General features: G+C 36.3%; 2 protein-coding genes across 2 annotated transcripts in view; one reads left to right on the top strand and one right to left on the bottom strand.

Moving 5' to 3' along the window:
• SCFD1 (sec1 family domain containing 1) overlaps nt 1–26,422 on the bottom strand; it is a 114,226-nt gene that overhangs the window by 71,062 nt on the left and 16,742 nt on the right. Inside the window, exons 7-11 of the mRNA XM_060619425.3 lie at nt 24,760–24,849; nt 21,929–21,984; nt 20,901–20,986; nt 18,699–18,798; nt 830–969 (exon numbers count right to left, since the gene is read on the bottom strand). Of these exons, the coding sequence (XP_060475408.3) occupies nt 830–969; nt 18,699–18,798; nt 20,901–20,986; nt 21,929–21,984; nt 24,760–24,849 (472 nt within the window). The remainder of the gene's footprint in view (nt 1–829; nt 970–18,698; nt 18,799–20,900; nt 20,987–21,928; nt 21,985–24,759; nt 24,850–26,422) is intronic.
• On the top strand, nt 10,066–11,025 carry LOC132669513 (MICOS complex subunit MIC27). Its single transcript, XM_060619426.3, is given in 2 exon segments — nt 10,066–10,823; nt 10,826–11,025. Coding segments are annotated over 2 exon segments (825 nt in total). The 5' UTR covers nt 10,066–10,198.

The following is a 26,422-nucleotide window of genomic DNA, read 5'->3' as shown; positions in this document are numbered from 1 at the left end:
AATCCAGCTGATTGAATCAATCCTATTATTTTACTTCTCTTTAAACATAAATGAGGCCAAAAGGAATAGACATACCACGAGCATGGACACATATATAGGTACAGTAATGCTTGAAATACTCAAAATAATAGTAATAATAAATAACATTATAATTCTGTAATTGTTGATGAGCAGCATTCTTTTTCTCAGAGAAAAAGGATATTTTTGGTTTGTTGTTTAGAATGACTTCCCTAGCCATAAGGACCACTAGATAACTTTTATAACAATTAATGAGGCCATTAAATACCCTAAACTTTAAAGGGACATAGCAACACATGGAATCTATATATCTGCCTACAATAAATCACAAAGCAAATTATTATTTCTAATGTGCTTTAAACAAATCTGATTTTCAGGCTTAGCTATTCTCTCTCCACATTTATCTAAAACTGTGTTTGTATGAAGGCAGATATGGAACAAAGAGGGAAAATTGCACTTCAATGTTTTCCTGTCACAAAAACCTATTTTAATGAAAGACAGAAATGGTCTTGTAGAGGGTCAATGGATAGCAACAAAATTTAAAAAAACTATCTATAAAATCTACCAAATCATATAGTATGGTTTTAATCAACAGGCAAGTGGCCCCTAAAAAACAACCAAAAACAACCTAGGAATCAGGAAGAAATCAAGCAATAAAGACATCTCTACAGACTATTTAGTTATGGCTACCTCTTGTGTAGATGAACCACCATGATCTTTTTGATTTTTTTAATCAAATTCATTGTCATATGACATCTTCATTTCTTTTTAAGGGGTGAATCTTTCACTTACTGATACTTTTCTTACTTACCTTCCTTTATGTTTTTGCCAAAATTTATCAACTGGAGTTAAATCATAAGACTTCTTGTTTTTTCTCTTTGGTCGAGCACCAGCTGGAGAATTTTCTACTCCTGAAGATTCTTCCAAATTAACTCTGTTTAAATGGAAATCCTAGGAAAAAGTGATCTTTTTTTAAGTAACATTTAAGAACCATAACATTTCCTACAACGAGGAACATAATCAACAGATTCTTGCTGTCTTTTCTAATATTTCTAATAAGGACAAAATACACATCTGAAATTTAAAGACCTCTTTCTAATGTTTTGTTACACAAGATGTACTTTCAAATCTTTATGTATTTTAATTAAAATAGTAGATGCAAATGATTAAAACTTAAAAAATATATAAAAATCATGTTAAGGTTGTGTATCCTCCTAGAAAAATATTTTTGCACATGGCAGCACAGACATATCCTTTTAATTTTAAAGAGTTAGATTACATTATGCATATTTTGTACCTTGCTTTTCTCACTTAACAAAGTATTTTATTTTTTTTTTAAATAACATATTCTTTTTTTTAAGTTTATTTACTTTGAAAGAGATAGCGTGTGTAAGCACACATGGGGGAAGCGCAGAGAGAGGGGGAGAAAGAGAATCCCAAGCAGGCTTTGTGCTGCCAATATACAGCCCAACATGGGACTCAGTCTCATGAGCTGTGAGTTAATAATCTGAGCCGAAATCAAGTGTCAGATGCTTAACCAACTGAGCCACCCATGCACCCCAATAATGTATTTTAGAGTTTTTTCTCTACCTCTGTATTTACATCTACCTCATCTTTATCATGGTTGTATAGGAGTCCAACATTTGGACATAATCCATTTATTTAAACAGGCCTCCTAATGCTTGTTTCTAGTAACAAACATAATCTTAAATATAATTTTTAAACTTTTATTAGAAAGTGAGTATTTTTTCTACCCTTTCTCTTCCTTCTTGCTTTAGACCCAGGGAATTCCTTCGTGTAATAACAGTATTTTATGGTTCAACTCTACTCTGAATAGTGAGCCAAAGACAAAATATGGCCATCAGTAAATGAGTAAATGAATGACAAGCAAAAAAAGAAATTATATGGAGAAATTATCTAATATGACTACATTAATCATCTTAGTTCTAAGATAGAAGGGTTTTTTAATATTTATTTATTTTTGAGAGAGAGAGAGAGAGAGAGCGAGCGCGCGCACACCAGAGCCCCCCAGAGACAGAGCACCCCTGCCCAGCAGGGGAGGGGCAGAGAGAGAGAGAGAGAGAGAGATACAGAATCCAAAGCAGGATCCAGGCTCTGGGCTGTTAGCACAGAGCCTGACATGGGGCTTGAACCTGGGAACTGTGATATCGTGACCTGAGCCCAAGTCAGATGCTTAACTGCTGAACCACCCAGGCACCCCTAGAAGTTTTTAATTAATAATTAAACTTCTAGGTCTTAGCAGATTAAATACTGATTGTAACTTAATCTCCTCTTTTATTATTTTTCTAAATTTAAATCCAAGTTAGGTAACAGTGTAATAATGATTTTAAGAGTAGAATTTAGTGATTCATCACTTACATACAGCACCCAGTGTTCATCCCAAGTGAGTTCCTTAACGCCCATCACCCATTTGGCCCATCCCCCCACTGAACACCCCTCTAGAAACCTTCAGATTGTTCTCTGTATTTAAGAGTCTCTTCTGGTTTGTCTCCCTCTGTTTTTGTATTATTTTTGTTTCCCTTCCCTTATGTTCGTCTGTTTTGCATCTTAAATTCCACGTATGAGTGAAATCATGTTTGTCTCTCTGTGACTGACTTCTTTCACTGAGCATAATACACTCTAGTTCCATCCATGTTGCTGCAAATGGCAAGATTTCATTCTTTTTGACTGCTGAGAAATATTCCATTGTGTGTGTGTATGTGTGTATAATTTGGGTGTTGTCAATAGTGCTGCTATAAACATCGTGATGCATGTGCCCCTTTGAATTAGCATTTTTGCATCCTTTGGATAAATACCTAGTAGTGCAACTGCCAGGTCATAGGGTGGTTCTATTTTTAATTTTTAGGGGAATCTCCATACTGTTTTCTAGAGTGGCTGCAACAGTTAGCATTCCCACCAGCAGTACAAAAGGGTCCCCCTTTCTCCTCATCTTCACCAACATCTGTTGCTTCCTGAGTTGTTAATTTTAGTCACTCTAACTTAATTTCCTCTTGATAAAAGTAGGTCAACAATACAGAGTCTAGTACATTAGACCATACCCTGCAACTGTGTTTTGAGAAATAACATAATAACGGCAAGAACACTTCCATTGTTTGCATTAACAGCCAGGCAAATAAGAAAAATTTTGGTCTTGAAAATTGGGAAATTAGAACATTCAGTGCTGTACTTAGTCATATTAAAGAAACTGAATATTTATACACAAATACAAGACAACAGAATTAGTTTTAACAGGCAGAGTAGAAACTGTTCCCTCTGATATTCATACTTTCTTGACTTAGAAGACTGGACAATGGTGTCCCCAATCATGGGTTATAAAAAAATAACATTGAGAGGTGCTAAAAACATGGGTAAGTCTTCAGCAGTATTGGTTTCCTTTTACAAGTTAAAGTAGACCAGTAGACCCAAAAAGAGCTAATGTTAACAAAATTACATTTTGATGAAATAGGTGACACCCATTTATGCAGAGCTAAGATTTATATTCACATGAGAAAACAGCAAAGTAAAATAAAAGTAACTTTCATTTTGTCAAAGAATTGAGACAAATCTAATCAAGTGTCTAGATCATTTTACAGAAAATACTGGGGATAGAGAACCATGTCAAATTGTGTCCCACAAGAATACAATCAACCAAACACAGAAATGTAGGAAATTCTTTAGAAAACAATTCCTATTCCTTCAACCAAAAAACAGCAATAAAAAAGGAATGGAAACAGAGGAATTACTATAAATTGAGAAACTTAAAGATATATCAACCAATGCAATGTACAGATACTGTTTGGATCCCTGTTTGAACAAACCAATTGTAAAGATGCGTCTTTGAAACAATTAGGAAATGCTGAATACAGAGATAATATGAGATACTACCAAAGAATAATTGTTAATTTTGTTAGGTATGATAATAAAATTATGGTCCTTCTTTAAAGATAAATGCTGTAGTATTTATGCATAGATTATATAATGCCTGAGATAAGATGCATATTGCCTGGGAAACTGAGTGATGCAAATGGAGGTTCATTACAGCACTCTGTAACTTTGTCTTTTTATATGAAATATTGCCTAAAAAAAAAATCTTAACATTTTATCTGTAACGATGAATACAACCTGCAATTTTTTGCCCCTTGCCACAGTGATTGTGAGAATACGTGTTGAGATGGGGCCTCATCACCCTTAATTTGGGAGTGATTATGAAAAACAAGAGCTCCTCCTTGCCCATCCACACTGGACAAGAAACAAAGAATACTGTGAATATAGATATGTTATTTTAATACATGGAGGTTCAAGGGTTCTTTTATATTGAACAGCACTACCTAACATATCCTAATTCAGATGCCAAGGTATTCTGTACAGATTCAGCAATGTCAGTGACACTCTGATAAGCTAGTTCATTCTTATTAAAGCAAAATTCCTTATTACTCTAGGAATCATGGGCTAAAAAAGCCCCTACAGATACACTGCTGACTATATGCAAACATTTCCAATTTATTCATTCTCTAAACTAGCAAAGAACTTGAGACATAATGATTTAGAAACAGGATGTCCAATACAGTTGATACTGGTCACATGTGGCCACTGATTATCTGGAAAGTGACTAGTCAGAATTGAGATGTGATGTAAGTACAACATACACCAAATTTTTAAGACTTAATATATAAAGAGAATATAAAAGAATTAGTTTTAAAGTGATGTGTTAAAATGCTAATAATTTGATTTATAGAGTTATATAAAATATATTAAATTTCATCTGTTCCTTTTTATGTTTTTAATGTGGCTATGGGAAAATCTAAAATTACATCTGTAGTGCACACTTTATTTCTTTGAGAAAGCACTGTTTTAGAAACCCTGAACTTTGGTCAATGATAAAAGGAGGAAGAGAAAAGAAAAATATGTGAAGACATTAAGAAAAAAGGAAGGAAAAATCTAACTTGGAATACTTCTAAGAATCATTTAATTTAAAAAGAAAATCTCTATACAATGCTGCATCATAAACATAGATAAAAATCTCAAAATCCTACATACTAAGCAAGTGGGATATAAGGGGGAAAAAATGGTAGCAACCTAATGCTAGATTAGTATATGGCAAGTAACATATACTCTTCTTTCCCTTAAATAAACATTTTTTAAGTTTATTTATTTATTTTGAGAGAGAAGAGAGAGCATGGAAGGGGCAGAGAGGGAGGGCTAGAGAAAGAATCCTAAGCAGGCTCCACAATGATGGCACGGAGCTCAATGTGGGACCTGAATTCACCAACTGTGAGATCATAACCTGAGCTGAAATCAAGACTTAGATGTTTGGGGTGCATCTGGGTGACTCAGTCAGTTAAGCATCTAACTCTTGGCTTTGGCTCAGGTCATGATCTCATTGTTTGTGAGATCAAGCCCCATGTTGAGTTCTGCACTGACAGCATGGAGGCTGCTTGGGATTCTCTCTCTCCCTCTGTCTCTGCCCCTCCCCTGCTAGCACATGCGCTTTCTCTCTTTCAAAATAAATAAATAAAGTCAGAGCACTAAAAAAAGAATGAGACGCTTAACCAACTGAGCCACCCAGGAGCCCCTCCCTTAAATAAAATTTTAATTCAAGCTCAGAAATAGCAATGAATATGGAAATACAATGAAACAATACCATTTTAAAAAATGAAGTCAAGGATGTTTTCTTGGCTTTTATGTAGTCTACACACTTTTATTAGGAGCTTCCTATGAACAGCTTAGATTAAGGGAGTAGAAGTTTACATCATACTTGACTTCTGGGCAAACGCCTCAAACTAGTCCAATACAGTGTTGTCCAAGGGGTTTTGTGTTAATAAAGACTACAGGATCAACAGAGCATCAATCTTCAAAGCATAAAACTTTGAACTACACTTAGGATCCAATATACTGTAATCACACATCTTTAAAAAAACAGGAGTGCTTTGAATTGAGGGGGCCAACATGGCCAAGTAGGGGGATCCATACGTCCTGTGTCTCTCAAACAAACAAGTGTAGAAGCCAAAGGACCTTGAACACCAGAGCCTGGGAGGAAAAGAGACTGAATCTACTAGGAAGAAAATGGGAAAGCTGGAAAAAAGATAGGTGGGTAATTTCGAACTGGGGGAGATAAAAAAAGGCCGCGTGGACACGGAGGGGAGGAACCCTCTTCTGTGGAAAGACAAAGGGAAGAGAAAGAGTGGCTCTGGAAGTGCAGGACCAGAGCTGGACAGGAGAAAGACCTTGCACTGAGACTGAGAGGGATCTGATCTCTAACTGCAGGGCTTTCTTCAGACTGGGGCCGGCTCCCTGTTTGTGCTCCTCCCTGGGGAGGAGGGAGCCAGGCCTAGGTGCGGTTGTAGGTCAGAGGCTCAGTCCACAGCTGGCGAAAGTGGTTCCCTCCCTGGAAGGCTGCGTGATAGCACAGAACCTGCCTGCGTCCACTACCCCCAGGCATGGTGGCAGGGCCGAGGGTGCAGTCTGCAGGAGAATAAGGTGGCCGTTTCCCTGGAGTGCTGTGGGAAAAGACAAGGCCTGCCTGCGTCCGCCACCCAGGGGCTCACAGGGCCTGTGAGCATCAGGCCATCGGCTCTCAATCCTCAATAAGAGAAGTCGGTCCTCCCTGTAGTGTGGCAGCACAGACAAAGCCAGCCGGACCACGTAACGCCACATTGAGATGCGCTTCCCCAACGCCAGAGCTCATGGAGCAGGACTCTGAATCCCAGCCAAGTGCAGGGTCATGGGAGTTGGTGGAGCCAGAAGGACCGCCGCCGTCTGCACCCGCAGCACAGTGCGGACGACTCCAACGGAGTCCACCAGGTCTGGCTCCGTGGAGAAGACACTGGGAGATCACCATTCCCACCCACCACTACTCCAAGGCAGGGCCTCAGGGATCACTCCCTTGGCCCATAATGGAGGTGGGTCCAGAAAACGCCAAACCACGCCCCCTGGTACTGGGTAACTTTACATCCACCAGAGTGGCACAGACCCTGTGGACAGCTACTACCTACAAGCACTGCAGCACTGACCCAGATTAACTCTAGGTCAGTTCTGGATATATAAATATATTCTCCACCCCCCACCCCCCATTTCTCCTTCTTATCTCTTCCCTCCCCTAGGCTGGTTACTCTGGTTATTGGTCTGTCTCAACAGGCATATTTAATCCATTGTCTTGATTCATGTTCTACACCTCCTTCTTTACACTCCTCTCTCTCTCTCTCTGGAATAATCAAGTCATATAGTTTCTCTGGGTAATTTGATTTTCATTTCGTTTTCCCCACCTCCTTCTTTATTTTCCTTTCTCTCTCTGGATTAAGCCTTTTAGTCTCTCTGCCTAATCAATGTTTATTTTTTCTCCCCGCCCCCTACCCCCCCTTCCCCCCACTCCTGTCATTTCTTTCTTTGTGTATGCTCTTCCATCAGCACCGCCTCCACCCTCTTCTTGTAGTTGTTGTTTTTGGGTTTTTTGTTTTTAGTCTTTAGGTTTTTGTTTATTTGTTTGTGTAATTTGTGTGTTTGTGTGTTTTTGTCTCCTGTTTGTCTACCTGTTTTCCTTTACAGGGCTACTCCAAGGAACAAATCAAACCACACCTTGTGGAGGGTACAAAATATTACTACGAGTAGGATAATAAAATAACCAAAGTCACAAAAACAGAGAGCAAGTAACAATCCCCCAAAAAACACATCCTGAAGGGCCAGGCCCTGGACAGCATATGACCCTCCTTTAATATAGCGGTGCTCACAGGAGCAGAGCACACAAGCTTTTAAAACACGTAAGAGACAGAAAACTAGCCAAAATGACGAAACGGAAGAATTCTCCTCAAAAGAAACTCCAGGAAGTAGTGACAGCTAATGAATTGATCAAAACCAATTTAAGCAATATAACAGAACAAGGATTTAGAATAATAGTCATAAAATTAATTGCTGGGCTTGAAAAAAGCATAGAGGACAGCAGAGAATCTATTGCTACAGAGATCAAGGGACTAAAAAATAGTCATGATGAATTAAAAAATGCTATAAGGTGCAAAATAAAATGGAGGCAGCCATAGCAGGTAGACCCATAACAGTAGCCATAGACCTATCTACTGAAACTTGGCAGGCCAGAAAGGAATGGCAGAAATCTTCAATGTGATGAACAGAAAAAATATGCAGCTGAGAATCCTTTATCCAGCAAGTCTGTCATTTAGAATAGAAGGAGAGATAAAGGTCTTCCCAAACAAGCAAAAACTGAAGGAATTCATCACCACTAAATCAGCCCTATAAGAGATGCTAAGGGGGACTTTGTGAGTGAAATGCTGCAAGGACCACAAAGTACCAGAGACACTACTACAAGTATAAAAGCTTACAGATATCCCAATGACTCTAAAACCTATTTTTGTAAATGGACTAAATGCTCCAACCAAAAGACACAGGGTATCAGAATGGATAAAAAAACAAGACCCATCTATTTGCTGTCTACAAGAGACTCATTTTCGACCTGAGGACACCTTCAGATTGAACGTGAGGGGATGGAGAACTATCTATCATGTTACTGGAACTCAAAAGAAAACTGAAGTAGCCATACTTATATCAGACAAACTAGACTTTAAATTAAAGGCTGTAACAAGAGATGAAGAAGGGTATTATATAATAATTACAGGGTCTATCCATCAGGAAGAACTAACAATTATAAATGTCTATGCACCAAATATGGGAGCCACCAAATATATAAAACAATCACAAACATAAGCAACCTTACTGATAAGAATGTGGTAATTGCAGGGGACTTTAATACTCTACTTACAACAATGCATAGATCATCTAGACACAGGATCAATAAAGAAACAAGAACCCTGAATGATATATTGGATCAGATGGACTTGACAGATATATTAGAACTCTGCATCCCAAAGCAACAGAATATACGTTCTTCTCGAGTGCACATGGAACATTCTCCAAGATAGATCACATACTGGGTCACAAAACAGCCCTTCATAAGTATAAAGGAATTGAGATCATACCATGCACACTTTCAGACCACAATGCTATGAAACTTGAAATCAACCACAGGAAAAAGTCTGGAAAACCTCCAAAAGCATGGAGGTTAAAGAACACCCTACTAAAGAATGAATGGGTCAACCAGGCAATTAGAGAATTAAAAAATACATGGAAACAAATGAAAATGAAAATACAACAATCCAAACGCTTTGGGATGCAGCAAAGGCAGTCCTGAGAGGAAAATACATTGCAATCCAGGCCTATCTCAAGAAACAATAAAAATACCAAATACAAAATCTAATAGCACACCTAAAGGAAACAGAAGCAGAACAGCAAAGACACTCCAAACCCAGGAGAAGAAGAGAAATAATAAAGATCAGAGCAGAAATAAATAATATAGAATCTAAAAAAATAGTACAGCAGATCAATGAAACCAAGAGTTAATTTTGAAAAAATAAACAAAATGGATAAACCTGTAGCCAGGCTTCTCAAAAAAGAAAAGGGAGAGAACCCAAATAGATAAAATCATGAATAAAAATGGAATTATTGCAACCAATCCCTCAGAAATACAAGCAATTATCAGGGAATACTATAAAAACTTATACGCCAACAAACTGGACAACCTGGAAGAAGCACCCACACACTTCCAAAACTCAAACCGGGAGAAATAGAAAACTTGAACAGACCCATAACCAGCGAAGAAATTCAATCAGTTATCAAAAATCTCCCAACAAATAAGAGTCTAGGACCAGATGGCTTCCCTGGGGAATTCTACCAGACATTTAAAGCAGAGATAAAATCTTTCCTTCTTAAGCTGTTCCAAAAAATAGAAAGGGAAGGAAAACTTCCAGACTCATTCTATGAAGCCAGCATTCCTTTGATTCCCAACCCAGACAGAGACCCAGCAAAAAAAGGGAACTACAGGCCAATATCCATGATGAATATGGATGCAAAAATTCTCAACAAGATACTAACAAATCTAATTCAACAGCATATAAAATGAATTAATCACCATGATCAAGTGGGATTCATTCCTGGGCTGCAGGGCTGGTTCAATATTTGTAAATCAATCAATGTGATACATCACATTAATAAAAGAAAAGATAAGAACCATATAATCCTGTCAACTGATGCAGAAAAGCATTTGACAAAATTCAGCATCTTTTCTTAATAAAAACCCTCGAGAGACAGTCGAACTGTTTGGTCCCTCTCTGCCCACCATATGAAAACTTACATGGAGAAGGTCACAGATATGGCGGCTGTTACGATGGGAAAACTGACAACCATACCTGCAGGTCTGATATGTGCATCTGTAAGTGTACATGCAGCCAAAGAAGAAGAATTGAAAAAGCAGCTAGTAAAACCAGAGCAGCTCTCCATATATACCACCCCACCTCTGCAGTCTAAATATGTCAAAGAGCAGCCTTGTCATTTACAAATAGGCTTTGCATCCATCTGCAAAACAACTGGTCATTATATTGGCTGGTGCAAGGGTGTTTATGTCTTTGTGAAAAATGGGATAATGGATACAGTACAATTTGGAAAAGATGCTTATGTCTATTTGAAGAATCCACCTAGAGATTTTCTTCCAAAAACTGGAGTGATTACAGTTTCAGGATTAGTAGGCTTGTTTTCAGGAAGAAAAGGTTCTAGGTTTAAGAAAATTGCTTATCCTCTGGGACTGGCCACTGTAGCAACTGTTTGCTACCCAGTTCAGTCAGTAATAACTGCCAAGGTAACTGGGAAAAAGGCATACACTACAAACCAGCAAATTTATGAAGCAGTTAAATCATTGTGGACAAAAAACAACAAAAAAGAATCACTCCCTAAACCTAAAGAAAAAACTAAGAAAACTCTGGTGAAATAGAAATATCCGCAAAAACTCACAACCTGAAACTTTCAGTGCCTTTGCCAACAGAACTCATCTTTGAAACAAAGACAAAATCAGAATCTACCTCAGGTGCTACACAGTTTATGCCTGACCCCAAGCTCATGGATCATGGGCAGTCCCATCCAGAAGACATAGATATGTACAGTACTAGAAGCTGAAATAGTTTGCATAGAGAACTACAAGATGTGTGAAGTTGAAAATAATGATGAAAAAATCATGTAAAGGGTAACTGTGATACATAGAATATAACCTAAACCAAGTTTTTCCCTTACATCTTCTAATGTAATGTACAGTTTGACTAATCACAAAAGTCATTAAAACACAAACTGAATTCAATTCAAACAATATTAAATGACTGACGAAGAGGCAGAATTGGAAGTACTGGGATGCATTTAATGATTTTTAGCGGTGTTTATAAAAAAAACCAAAAATAGACTAAACATATAAACAATGATGAGACTAAAATCTGAGCAAATATGTATGTGGGCACAAAAATATTTACATAGATACACATACATATTTGCTTTACCTTTTTGAAACTAATGTCAGCTAAATTAGAATGTTGGGTAGAAGGATGTGTTCCCCACTTTTTCATTTCCCAGAGCTGAAATAAAAACCTTCAAGAAAGTTGGGATAGAAAGAACATACTTAAACACCATAAATCCATTTATGAAAAGCCCACAGCTAATATCATCCTCAATGGGGAAAACCTGAGAGCTTTCCCCCTGAGATCAGGAACACGACAGGGATGTCCACTCTCACCGCTGTTGTTTAACACAGTATTGGAAGTTCTAGCATCAGCAATCAGACAACAAAAGGAAATGAAAGGCATTAAAATTGGCAAAGATGAAGTCAAGCTTTCACTTTTTGGAGATGACATGATACTACACATGGAAAACCCGACAGACCACCAAAAATCTGCTAGAACTGATACATGAATTCAGCAAAATCGCAGGATACAAAATTAATGTACAGAAATCAGTTGCATTCTTATACGCTAACAATGAAGCAAAAGAAAGACAAATAAAGAAACTGATCCCATTCACAACTGCACCAAGACGCATAAAACACCTAGGAATAAACCTAACCAAAAGATGTAAAAGATCTGTATGCTGAAAACTATAGAAAGCTTATGAAGGAAATTGAAGAAGATACAAAGAAATGAAAAAACATTCCGTGCTCGTGGATTGGAAGAATAAATATTGTTAAAATGTCAGTACTACCCAAAGCAATCTACACATTCAATGCAATCCCAATCAAAATTGCACCAGCATTCTTCTCGAAGCTAGAACAAGCAATCCTAAAATTTGTATGGAATCATAGAAGACTCAGAATAGCCAAAGTAATATTGAAGAAGACCGAAGTGGGAGGCATCACAATCCCAGACTTTAGCCTCTACTACAAAGCTGTATTCATCAAGACAGCATGGTATTGGCACAGAAACAGACACATAGACCAATGGAATAGAGACTCCAGAATTGGAGCCACAAATGTAGGGCCAACTAACCTTTGACAAAGCAGGAAAGAGTATCCAATGGAAAAAAAGACAATCACTTTAACAAATGGTGCTGGGAGAATGGGCAGCAACATGCAGAAAAATTAAACTAGACCACTTTCTTACACCATTCACAAAAATAAACTCAAAATGGATGAAGGACCTGAATGTGACACAGGAAAGCATCAAAACCTACAGAAGAAAGCAGGAAAAAAACCTCTCTGACCTCAGCCGCAGCAATTTGACACATCTCCAAAGGCAAGGGACTTAAAAGCAAAAATGAACTATTGGGACCTCAGGAAGGTAAAAAGCTTCTGTACTGTAAAGGAAACAATCAACAGAACTAAAGGCAACCAACGGAATGGGAAAAGATATTTGCAAATGACATACTGGACAAAGGGCTAGTATCCAAAATCTATAAAGAACTCACCAAACTCCACACCCAAAAAACAAATAATCCAGTGAAGAAATGGGCAGAAGACATGAATAGACACTTTTCTAAAGAAGGCACTCAGAGGGCCAACAGGCACATGAAAAGATGTTCAACGTCATCAGGGAAATACAAATCAAAACCACACTCAGATATCACCTCATGCCAGTCAGAGTGGCTAAAATGAACAAATCAGGAGACTATAGATGCTGGCGAGGGTGTCAAGAAATGGGAACCCTCTTGCACTGTTGGTGGGAATGCACACTGGTGTAGCCGCTCTGGAAAACAGTGTGGAGGTTCCTCAAAAAATTAAAAATAGATCTACCTGATGACCCAGCAATAGCACTGCTAGGAATTTACCCAAGGGATACAGGAGTGCTGATGCATAGGGGCCCTTGTACCCCAATGTTTATAGCAGCACTTTCAACAAGAGCCAAATTATGGAAAGAGCCTAAATGTCCATCAACTGACGAATACAAAGAAGATGTGGTTTATATATGCAATGGAATACTACTTGGCAATGAGAAAGAATGAAATATGGCCTTTTGTAGCAACATGGATGGAACTGGAGAGTGTTATGCAAAGTGAAATAAGTCATACAGAGAAAGACAGATATCATATGTTTTCACTCTTATATGGATCCTGAGAAACTTAACAGAAGACCATGGCGGAGGGGAAAGGAAAAAAAAAAAAAGTTACAGAAAGGGAAGGAGGCAAACCATAAGAGACTCTTAAAAACTGAGAATCAACTGAGGGTTGATGGGGGGTGGGAGGGAGGGGAAAGTGGGTGATGGGCATTAAGGAGGGCACCTGTTGGGATCAGCACTGGGTGTTGTGTGGAAACCAATTTGACAATAAATTTCACATTAAAAAAATAAAAAATAAAAATACAGTAAAAAATAATAAAAAAAATAAAAATAAAAAAGGAGTGCTTCTAAAATGCTTTTCTAATAATCTTTTAAAAGTACTTATTTAGAAACCACTTCCTTTCTTCAATTGGAAAAAAAACCCTTTACATATTAGCATAAATTGTGGTTTAATGTTTCAAATAATAAAAGTCAGTAGCAGAGGGCCAAAGACACAAAAAGGGCACCTGAGATATGAAAAAACAAAGCCCAAGTAAAGAACAAGATACTAAGATGAAATAATGCCCATCCCCCTTTGCCCAATGGTAACTATTCATTGCAGATGAATAATCAAATCTACCCTTCCCACAACCAGGGTATAATAAAAAGGAATCATGACTAATTATTAATTGTACTTCTTATATCCCAGTAAAAGGAAAGGGGCACTGTAAGGTTTTCACTAGAAGAGTGTATTTCCCATGGTAAATGACCACACTCTTTCTGGCACACAAGGAAGCTGTGTGAATTTTTCAGTTGTTTCCAAGGTCTAGATATATAAATACTATCAGTGTTCCAGATTTTCAGGCAAAGATTTTTAATATAAAAAGCAAGCTCCAATTTTAGGTTACCCTTCCTATCTAGAACTTTTACTCCATCTTGTGGAGGTAAAGGGAATAATTATTAAGAATGTTAAAAATTTCAAGGACACCTCAAAAGCAGTAGTTTTAACTAAAAAAAAAATGACATAATTTATGATATCACAGTTATAGTTTTTTCACATTTAGAAACTGCATTAAAATTAATGAACAGGAACTACCATATGATCCAGTAATTGGACAAATGGGTACTTAACCAAAGAATATGAAAACACTAATTCGAAAGGATATATGCAATGCTATGTTTACTGCAGCATTATTTACAATAGTCAAGTTATGGAAAGAACCTGCTGTCTGCCAAAAGATGAACAGATAAAGAAGATATGGTATATACACACAATGGAGCATTATACAAACATAAAAAAACAATGAAATCTTGCATCTCCAACAATATGGATGGATCTAGGGAGCATAATGCTAAGTGAAATATGTCAGAGATAGAATGCATTCAAACACATATGATTTCATATGATTTCACTCATCTGTGGAATTTAAGAAACAAAACAAATGAACTAAGGAAATAAAAGAGACAAACCAAAGAGACTCTGGACTATAGCGAACAAAGAGACGGTAACCAGAACAGAGGTAGGTGAGGGGGGATGGGTTAAATAAGTGAAGGGGATTAAGGGTACACTTATCTTAACAAGCAGTGAGTTATATACAGAATTGCTGAATCACTTTATACACCTGAAACCCTAACACTGTATGTTAACTGCCCTTTCTATTCTCATTTCACTCAACAACACTGAAAACCTCAAAGACCAGTATAAGCATTATCTGGCTTGAGGAAAGCTCTGCTCTAAGTTATGTTTCCCAACTTTCTCTTCCAACAAAGGGGAATAAAAGCATATTTCTTCACAGTGCAATTACTTGTATATATACCTTAACTCCTGTGCTCAAAGCATCAATTACTTTCATTAGAAAAAATAGCAGTATCTTAATGTTCTATACAGCCTCCACATACAACCAGCAAGAATGAAGACATGACTCCTAACCTGTACCACCCTTAGCTCCCACCCAAAAGCCAGGAACCCACCAACCAAATCTAAGATAATCAAAACTATCTCATCATGCCCATCTCTGTATGGCTCCCTATACTACCTCCCTCAGATCCCATCTCTCACTTTTAACCAATTCCTGAAACCATTCTCTCATACCCTCTGGAACTCCTACTCATTCAACAGCCAAATCTCCTTTTCTGAACATCTACTCGAAACTTCCACTGTACTTTCTTGCTCTCACTGAACTCCAACTGGTTGGACCCAGGACTGAGACAGTGGTCTTCCTTGCTACTCCCAGATTCTTCACTTGTTCTCTTCCCTAAAACAACTCCACCTCTGAAATTCCTGCTATTAGTCTATAACAGCAGTTCTCACTCAGAGGCAGTTTTGCACCTCTTCATAGTCTGGGTATGGCACTGTGTGTAGACATTTTGGTTGTCACAACTGAGAAAGTGCTACTGACATCTAGACAGTAAAGGCCAAGGATGCTGCTCAACATCCCACAATGCACAGGGCAGCCCTCCACAACAAAAAATTATTGGGTCCAAAATGTCAATGCCAAGGTTGAAAAATCCTGGTCTATACTCATGCTGACCATTAATGCCACCTACAGAGGCATTTTTCTCATTAAAAAATTTTAATTTATAATTTTATAAATTTTAATGTATAATATTTAATATAATTTTAAAAAATTATAATTTTTCTCATTTAAAAATTGTTTTTTACCTCACCCTTGCAGCAACCACCACTTTTCTCAATTCTCCTAAACAGCAAAAACTCTTTCAGTTTGTCTCTATTCATTCTGTCTCTTCTTTCAATCTCTCTTAAACCTACTTCAGTGTTCTGCCCCTACACTATGGAAGCTGCTTTTACCACAGTTAGTAATAACCTTGATGTTACCACACACATTGGTGACTTCTTAGTCCTGAGCATTTGTCTAAGTTGATTCCTGCCTCCTCTCTGAAAACAGTGAATTCACTGCCTTCCAAAACACCACAAATCTAGTTCTCATCTCTCACTTCTGGTTGGTTCTTGCTACATTATACTGTTAGTTCCTATTCTTCACCTTGACCTCTAAATGTTGAAAAACACTTCAGAGTTCAGTTCTTGGATTCTTCTATCTATATTCACCCCCTTAGTTATCTCCTTTTATCTCTTGGCTTTAAATCTATATATGGACTATTCCAAAATTTATTTCTCTAGACCAGATGTTCTTCTTGAACTCCACACTCATACATTTATTTGATATCTATGCTTGAATACTTTAACAGGCATCTCACATTTAACATGTCTAAAACTCAACATCTGATCTTCGCCCCAAAATTTCTCCTGCCATGTCTCTCCTATCTCAATAAATAACATCTGTCCATTTGCAAAAGCAATACTCTGGACTTACCTTTGACTTCTTTCTCTTAGATCCCACATCCAATTCATCAGCAAATCCTATGCTCTACATTCCAAAGATTGTCATAACCCTTACCATTTCCGTCCTGTTGTAGGCCATCATTATCTCTTGCTAAGATAACTACAATAGCTTCCTACTGGTCTCTTGACTCTTCGTATGCCCCCCAAAGAAAGTGTTTTCAACACAGCAGCTAGAGTGATACTCTTAAAATGTTTATCAGATGTCACCCTTTACTCAAAACTGCATGTGGCTCCCCATTTCCCTCAAATTGAAAGTCAGTATCCCTACAATAGCCTATAATGTCCTATGCTACATGGTTTCCCATATCCTATTTAACTTCATCTCTTGCTATTTTCCCCCTGCCTTACTTTGCTCTGGTCATCTTGGCTACCTTGTTATCTTTTAAAATTTTTTTTTTTTAACATTTATTTATTTTTGAGACAGAGAGAGAGAGAGCATGAACAGGGGAGGGTCATAGGAAGAGGGAGACATAGAATCTGAAACAGGCTCCAGGCTCTGAGCTGTCAGCACAGAGCCCAACGCGGGGCTCGAACTCACAGACTGCGAGATCGTGACCTGAGCCGAAGTCGGACGCCCAACCGACTGAGCCACCCAGGCGCCCCCCTTGTTATCTTTTAAACATGCTAGGCATCATTCTGCCTAGAATGCTATTCTCCCATATAGATATTAATTCACTACCTTACCTCCTTTAGATCTTTTCCCAAATATTTTGTCAGAGAGTAGGCCCTCCAGTAGTGGTTGAATTCTTCTTCAGCCTCTTACATGACCTCCTAAAACTAGCTTCCATGTTCCCTTACTCAGGGTTTAATTCAGTAGTCCCTTTGATTCTTCTTGCCCTCTATACTGAATCAGAGTTGCCTACTATTACATCAACACTCATCCTAGAGTCTAAAACAACACAAGACCCCAGGAGGGGCACCTGGGTTGCTCAGTTGGTTAAGTGTCTGACTCTTGATCTCAGCTCAGGTCATGATCTCATGGTCCTAGAGATCAAGCTCTGTGTAGGGCTCTGCACTGATAGTGCGGAGCCTGCTTGGGATTCCCTCTCCTTCTCTCCCTCAAAATAAATAAAAACTTTATTTAAATAAACCTTATAGCTAGAATATGGGTTTTAAAGAAACAAACCAAACAAAAAACCATCTATTGTCATGTTTTTCATTTCTTTTCTATATGACATTTCAGGAACTCTTTGCAATAACGATATTATTATATACTATAATCCCTAGAGGCCTGGGCCAGAAATTAGTAAATTAGAGTGCTAGTCTTTGCAGAGCAAATGATTTAGGTTCAAATTCTTTAACTTTGGGTCTAAATTTTTCTATCAAATGGGGACTATTCTGGCTTTATTACATTATGCCTTGTACAGAAATTATTTGTGTACATATTTTCTGCCCAGTGCCTTTGAAGGCTGGGGCTCTTTTATTTATCTGTGTATGTTACATGCCATACACACTATTTAATACATGAATATATGTATGCATATAAATACAGATTTTTGTTTCAAACATGATTTTAAATATATGGAATTACTTCAGAAAACATGTGGTGTAATATAAAAATTACTATTTCTTTTTACCATAAAATGAGGCTACCTGATTCCCAGGAAAAAGGGAGAAATTATGGCTTTCCTCCCCAGAGAGAAACATATTATTTATTTACTTTCTCAGTATGGGAAAAACAAATGAAAAAACTTGTATGAAAACTTTTTTAAAAGTCACTCATTTTCTCCATTCCTTTTCTTTCCATCACTGGCAACAATATAAATGATTAATCTTACACTTTAAAGATCATAAATTCAATGCTTCACTATTCTCCATCATCCACATCCAGTGATACCAAATCCCATCACTTTTTCTTTCATATTTCTCACCTCCATCCTTCTCATCTGTGTTTTGGTAGCCATGACGTTAATTTTAAATTAAAAGGACCAATGAATGTTACTACATTTTAGTAAAAAGTAGTATATTTAGCCTCTTACCAGTACATCATGCACCAAGGCTTGATATGTCCAAGTATGGTGTAAAGGAGTTGCCAAATCTATGTTTCTGTCAACAAGGACTAATAAAGGCCTTTGGAAGCTGTAAATATATTTAAAAAATTATATAACTCCTGGTAACAGTATATACATCTCCATTTTTCTAATACCTTTCAGTATATACCATTCTGATATGAACAGTAAGTATGCTAATACTAGCATTCCATAATAGTTTGCTCTATGCTTTGGACTACTTAGAGCCTGTGTATAATGCTAGATTATTAAGTCTCAGGGAATTGTCTTAAAGGATAAAAACTATACAAGTACTTTTACAGAATAACTGTATAGTTATCAAAGTAAGAATAAGTTGCTTCTACTCAGATTTATATTTCACATTTCTGGAAAAAAGGAAAAGCTATTGTCAGTTTCTGGGAAAATTAGAAGACAGAGTAGGATCTTATAAATGTACACTAATGTTCGACAGTTTCAAATAACAAATTACAACTTTTTTTCTGTAAACACAAATTCAAAACAGCAGACTCTAGAGAAGAACCTTATGAAACCCTATCCCATTATAAGATATAAAACTAAAAGCATTAAGCCACAATGGTACCTAATTATATTATATTCACCTACCAGATACTTCATATATTATTGATGTGAAGCAGACTTAAAGCAAAGTGAGGCACAAAGTCATCTGGTTGCCAATTTGGCACTACTGTATCAAGAGTATACATCAATTTTACAAGATACTGTTATCTGATTATATTAATTATGCACGTTTTTTTCTGCTAGAGACCTTTGACCATTTGAGTAACTCATTACACTGTACTGATTATAAATGTACTGCACTGATCATAAAACTCTGCAATAAATAAGTAGGAGTGGCAAAGTTACCACCTACTATCATTTATTACTCCAGAGCTAGGTGAAAGGCAAGGAAGGACTGCCTGTGGCAGTTTCTTAATTCAGCACTAGTGAGATTTGGGGCTTATTCTGTGCACTGTAGGATGTTCAGCGGCATCCTATAATGTAGCCCACTAGATTCCAGTAGCATTTACCCAGGTGTCAAAGCCAAACAGGTCTCCAGACATTGCCAAATTCTTATGGAGAATCATTAACCTACAACTGGATTCAAATGTATTTAACAACAGTCAGTAAGGCTACTGACTCCTAATTAAAATAATTTAGAAATGCATCCAACAAATTAAAAATGACCACTATGTTATAAATTATTTATTATTAATATTATTATAAATAAGTTTTTAGCAATTATCCAAATAAAAAAGTGCCTTTATATTGGTTTCTAAGGCTTTTATGAGAGCACTGTAAGAAGGGAACTGTTAAGTAAAATATGCTATAGTAGTTCCTTCTGTTGAAAAAAAAAATTAGCTGAGAATTTCACATTTCTGCTCTCTTTAATGAGAAACATTTTGAAGAATATTTAAACCCAACAATGAAATCACAGAAGATTTTAAAATAACGTAGGAGCCAAGACAGCTGAACAAACAATTGAAACACAATGCTAGTATAAACTGCAAATTATAGAAATAGTACATAAGACCGTAGGATCCATCCAAATTAACTTGAAGTCTATGGAAATTTACCATAGAATTATCATTCCTAGAAGGTATTATACTCTCTAAGTATCAGTTTATTTTCACAGGCTTTATTTATTAATTCACCTAAAAGTGGGGGTAGGAATTAATTTTCCAAAATATTGTCTATTCCCCTTGAAATAATTCTCAGCCATCTGTGTGGGTTTATCTACTTCTTTACACCAATATTGCCCATTGATTTTAATAAACAAATATTTCAAGGTAAAAACAGAAACCAGTTGATAGCTCAAAACATACAAAAGCATCACAAGTTTTTCACTTATTTTTAATGTTATTACCAACAGGCTTAATGATAATCGGTATAAAATGGCTTCTGACCTTCAAAGCCATATAAACAGAAAAATTTCCCCTACAGATGACAAAAATGCAAAAGACAAAATGCTAACAATAGAACATAAACTGAATAAAATATTCCACTTGTATTACAAGAACAATCTGAGTCAAAACCGTGACAGTGATTACCTCATTAAAAAGAAACAAATTTCAATTACAAGTATAAGGGTATTTTATAACATAAGAAAACAACCCAAAAAATGCTATAAATCTATAAATTTCTTTTCAAGTCCTATATTAACTAACATAATACCTGAATTGGCCAGCTCCAAGTGTGTCACCTGTAAAAAGACTGTTTCTTGCATCTCTGAGATTTTCTCGAAGTTTCTTATCTAGTTTCTGAAAAATCAAATTTGATAATAACTTTTAAAAAACAATTTCACAGAATTTTGTTCAGGAAAATCATAATATGTTCTTAGTTTCATAATTAAGAAACTTGGAATTTCTTTACAAAACAGCAATTCTAAAATCTAAATATTTTAGCTTCTTTATTCAATATTATCATAACTTGAACTTAAAAAGAACAATGCCTTTTCTACTGTGACTCAGGCCTGATTTGACTTCCAATCACTATTCATTCACTATTTTTACTTTAGGTACAGCAACAATTTGCAATGAGCCACCGTCTTTCCCCAGTCATGACTCTTTGTATAAGGAATGTGTCCACAGAGTGATGCCACAAGAGGTTCCAGAATAGAGACGGGATATGTGAAAGAAAGCAGCCCTCCATCAATCAATGATTCACTTTGGCTAAGAAAACTAAAAAAGGTTAGTGTATCTTCCATCTTTCAATACCACTTACCTTGTTTCCTTTTCATTCGTTTTGTAACTTCTCTAAATCTTATTTTTTAATTTTTAAAGCAAATTTTTGAATGCTCAATTTACTACAATATAGTAAAATAGCAAAATGAACTTCATTTTAAAAATGGTTATGTCAATATACATTTGCTAAATGAAGTTAAATATAAAATGATTTGGGGGATCAAATTTGTGTAAAATACTACTTGTAGACACAAAGTGGAAAGACGAATATACGTTTTAGTAAACAAGAAAAAGCTGGAACAGCACATCAGAGAAAATCATTTTTATCCATGTCAAGTACACAATGATTACTTTTCATTTTTTGTGGAATTCCAATGTTAAAAAATAAAAATACTTGCTTTTGGCATTTAGTATATAACCCATAGTAATCATATAATATTAACAAAAACACTTGAGGTACTTATGGAAAACAACTGATACATTATTATTTATTGCCAATGGATATCTGCATGAACTCACCACTGCTACCATTTCCGCTGCTGTTCCTCTTGAACATCTGATTATAGGAACAGCACCTATTGTAACAACAGTTAGCAATGATTTCAGCTCTTAATAATTAAAATGGATACTTATAAAACACGTAAGCATCAAAAATAGAAGTATATACAATTTCAGGCTACAAACATAAGAAGATTTATTATCTCAAGAGTAAAAGCAAGGTTTAAAAAAAAAGAAACATCAGGGAGTCAAAAAAAAAGACTATTTTTTTTATATAGCATTGGCCAATCGGTGCAATCAGAGATTTTTTTCAATGAATTAACTAAATCAATATATGACTTCCTACAGACAGGTTCAAAGAGTTTGTTCACAGGATTCACTTTAATTTGACTTAAAGGAAAATAGTGAAAAGAGCTTAGTTAATTTAGTGGTTTGTTATTATTATTCTTTATTTTACAATTTAACAATGAAGTATTACAGTCTAAAAAAAAAAAATTAAAGATAACATATTCTTCACGTAACGTGAAAAGCTCCTCAAAGGCCTCAGTTCATTATTGAATCAACTCTATTAGACCTCTTAACTTCTCTCTTTATTACTCCAAGTTTTATCAAAGGTTGAAATCCTAAAGTTATAAAAAAAATAAAAAAATAATCCAATTGCACTGAAAATCTCAGAAAACTGAGAACACCGTAATCTTTATATGCTGAAATTGCTGCATTTTAGATTCTATACAAAGCACGTTCAGTCAACTGGAAAAGTAAAAATGTAGAATATTAGCAAAATTTTTAAAGCTCTTTTCTTCTAAGGGCAAATTATATATGCCTGTTATAAAAAATTCAAATAATATTAGAAATATATAAAGTTAACCCTCTTCACTCCAGCACCATAAAGAATCCCCACTAAGAATTAGACATGGATGTCTTCAGGTTATTTTCTACATATAGTCTTTTATTTTTAATTTTTTTTTTTTTAACGTTTATTTATTTTTGAGACAGAGAGAGACAGAGCATGAACGGGGAAGGGGCAGAGAGAGAGGGAGACACAGAATCGAAGCAGGCTCCAGGCTCTAAGCCATCAGCCCAGAGCCCGACGCGGGGCTCGAACTCATGGACAGCGAGATCGTGACCTGAGCTGAAGTCGGACGCTTAACCGACTAAGTCACCCAGGTGCCCCATATAGTCTTATTAAGTGCATTTATGAAGAGTACAAAAAACAAAAATAGGTATTATACATCCTGTTCTTAAATTTGCTTTTTTTCATTTAACAGCTTCTTATTGACATCCTCCTATATCAGACTGGCAGGAATTTCAATTTCTCTTTTGCAAAAATCACTTTCTAACACTGTATATAATAAAGGTAGCTCTAATACCTCAGTGGTCTTTATACTGCTCTTTTTCAATCTACCTTTATCATGAAAATACAACGATCATCAAGGTAAAACAATCTTACATCCACGAAAACCTTAGCATTCAGCACAATTATGGACAATGTGTAGGATGGCAAATAGGAAGGTTAATTATGTCTGTTTAATGACTGAAAGTTATATATACATGTGCTTTGTTTACAACAGTAACAACTCCACTTGAAGGTACTGAAGGTACTCAAAAGCAGGCAGAAAGTGGAGGAATGTAAAACTCTTGAAAGAACAGCTAGATTTGAAAAATGAGATACGCTGTTAACCAGCTTTCCTTCTGAAGTTACTTTCCAGTTTGCAAGGCACAGAAGAGAAAGAGCTCGGCAGAAAACAGAAGACTTAATGAGCTAAGGAATCAAAGACTGGAGTTCAGGGCTGGAAATTATAGGAGAAAATCCCTAAAAGGAGGGACCCCAAAATTTGCATGCAAATTCTCCTCAAACTTGTCTATATCTTTAACTATTCACAGTATCTGTTTTTTGCTTAATTTTCTCATTTGTGAAATGGAGAAACTTTCCAGTGTGATCATTTTAACTGTTAAGGTTTTCAGCATCTACAAAATTAAAATTGCAATTAGAAGGTTTCTTTTTTTAGATACTTATTTATTTTTAAAAAAAACTTTATTTTTAGAGGGAGAGAATTCGAGCAGGGGAGAGGAGCAGGGGGGGAGGGAGAGGAGGAAGGAAGGAGGAGAGGAGGAAGGAAGGAGGCGAAGGGGGGGGGAAGAGAGAGAGAGAGAGAGAGAGAGAGAGAGAGAGAGAGAGGAAATGAATCTTAAGCAGGCTCCACACTCAGCATGGAGCCCAACATGGGGCTGGATCCCACAACCCTGGGATCATGACCTGAGCTGAAACCGAGTTGGTCATTCAACCGACTGAGCCAGGTGCCCCACAATTTGAAGGTTTCTAAACACATCTATTAGTAATATTAAAGCATAAAATGACACATTAGGTACTGAATGCAAAATAGCTGTTAAGTAAATTTAGACATACCAAAGAAATGTTTAAAATTCTGAGAGTATAGATTAATATTATATGTAAATTTAGTGTTTTCTGGAACCTTCTGAGTGTACCTTAATAGTTACACTTATCTTTCTACTTAAAAGTATATCTGAAATTTTTCCTAATGGAATATTAAAAGAAAATTAGCAGGCACATAGTTTAAGTCACCATCAAACCATTCAAATGTAGAAAATTATAATTACCAAAGACATCTAAGGAAACAACCCAATAGAGCTATGAAATGCTAACTCAAGAGGAATTGAGTACATCAAATTATTAGAAAAATTATGGTTCTGTATAGTACAGTATGTATGTTTTATCCCAATTCTGGAGAGAGAGCCTACAGAGATCCAGACAAGAGGATCTTGTAACAGATGAAAATGAGTTGTCAAGTAATTTATTTTGAAGAAATAACCAGAAAGATTTGAAAACTTACCCAGTGTAACAAAAAAGCAGAAGAGGCTGTCAACAATAGTGTCCATAACAGTTTCCATTTCTGTGTCTGTGATATCTGGCCTATTAATGGCTAAAGTAACAAATGGGGAAAAAAGTACCAAAATTTATGCCTTGATAACATTGGTAATACTTAAACAAGTAAAACTTTTTATGTGTTAAACTTTTAAGTGAATGAGTATCCATTAAAAATTATACTATCTCAAAAAAAACACAATACCTCAATATCAGAGTAGTATTAAGAAAAAAATCTACCACATAAAGTATACAAAATTTTTGCCAGAAAATAAAAAAAATCATATTCCATAATTTTATTCACAAACATTAGATGGCTTCCAGAAACTATTGATCTCATTACCCAACTACTGCCAGAAAAGGACAATGCAAATCAATTATTGCAAGACCAGTGTATAATTTTCTTTGTATTATATTAAGTTACATGAATTTCTTTTCTGACACATTACACTGTACCTAAGTGGTTTCTTAACTTCAGTGGGTTTAAGAATCACTCTAGAAATATGAAAGAAGAGAAAGTTTCTCTGGAAGCTATTAAAAATTCAAGTTTCTCAGCCCTTTTCCTCAGGGATTCAATTCAATAGATTCTGATAATTCTAAGAAATCTGCCATTTTTTTTTAATGTTTACTTATTTTTGAGAGAGAGAGAGATGGGGGTGGGGACAGTGGGAGGGACAGGGAGGCACAGAGAGAGAGGGGGACAGAGGATCTGAAGCAGGCTCTGTGCTGAGAGCAGAGAGCCTGACATGGAATCAAACTCATGAACCCTGTGAGATCATGACCTGAGCTGAAGTCAGATGCTTAACCAACTGAGCCACCCAAGCACCCAAAATCTCCAATTTTGACAAGCACCTCAGAAGATTCTTAGGGCTACATTAAAAAAACAAAACAAAAAAAACCACACTGCTGTGAAGACTATGCTAGACAAAGACCTTACCTTATTCATCTTCCATCTCACACAATACCTTCGCCCATTATCTGACAAGTAGATGCTCAGTAAATATTTTTAAGAGAGAGACTGGACTAAAAATATTATCTATAAAATATTTTTAATTTCCCAACATCCCAAATGTGAAAACAAATATAAAACTCAATACAACTTATGATTATCATGAGAGGAAAGCAGAATCCAACTGGATATACTGAAATATTTAAAGAAAATATGAACCATGCAGAGAACATAAAAATAATAAAGAATTCAACCAGGCAATACAGAATCTGGATGAGGGAATGTGCTAATGTTGCAGACTGCCATTCATTCATTCAATCATATGACAGAAATGGACAAAAGATACAATGTAAATTATGTAAATTCAAGCTACACCAATCCGGAGAAATACTCAACTCATTCTGTCAATCACTGGTACAGGTAAAATCCAAATGGAAGCCTTCAGCCCTTAGGTCCTATGACCTGGTCTCACACCTCTAAATGAGAACTGACTCGAAGAGTCAAAAAAAAATGCCCATCAATGACCTCAACTCATTCATGGTAACAACCTGGTTTGAGATAGTAGCTGACTTTGAGAAGATAAATCTGCTTCCTTTATTGGATAAATTCCCAATTCATGAAAAGTAGATGATATTAATAAAAGCCATGATATCAACATATTTATGTTTGGGATAATCTGTTT

The sequence above is a fragment of the Panthera onca genome, chromosome B3 (genome assembly GCF_046562875.1).
Source record: "Panthera onca isolate mPanOnc1 chromosome B3, mPanOnc1 haplotype 2, whole genome shotgun sequence".
Taxonomy (NCBI): Eukaryota; Metazoa; Chordata; class Mammalia; order Carnivora; family Felidae; genus Panthera; species Panthera onca.
The sequence above is the reverse complement of the archived record's forward strand: the minus strand, read 5'-3'. Positions and strand labels throughout refer to the sequence as shown.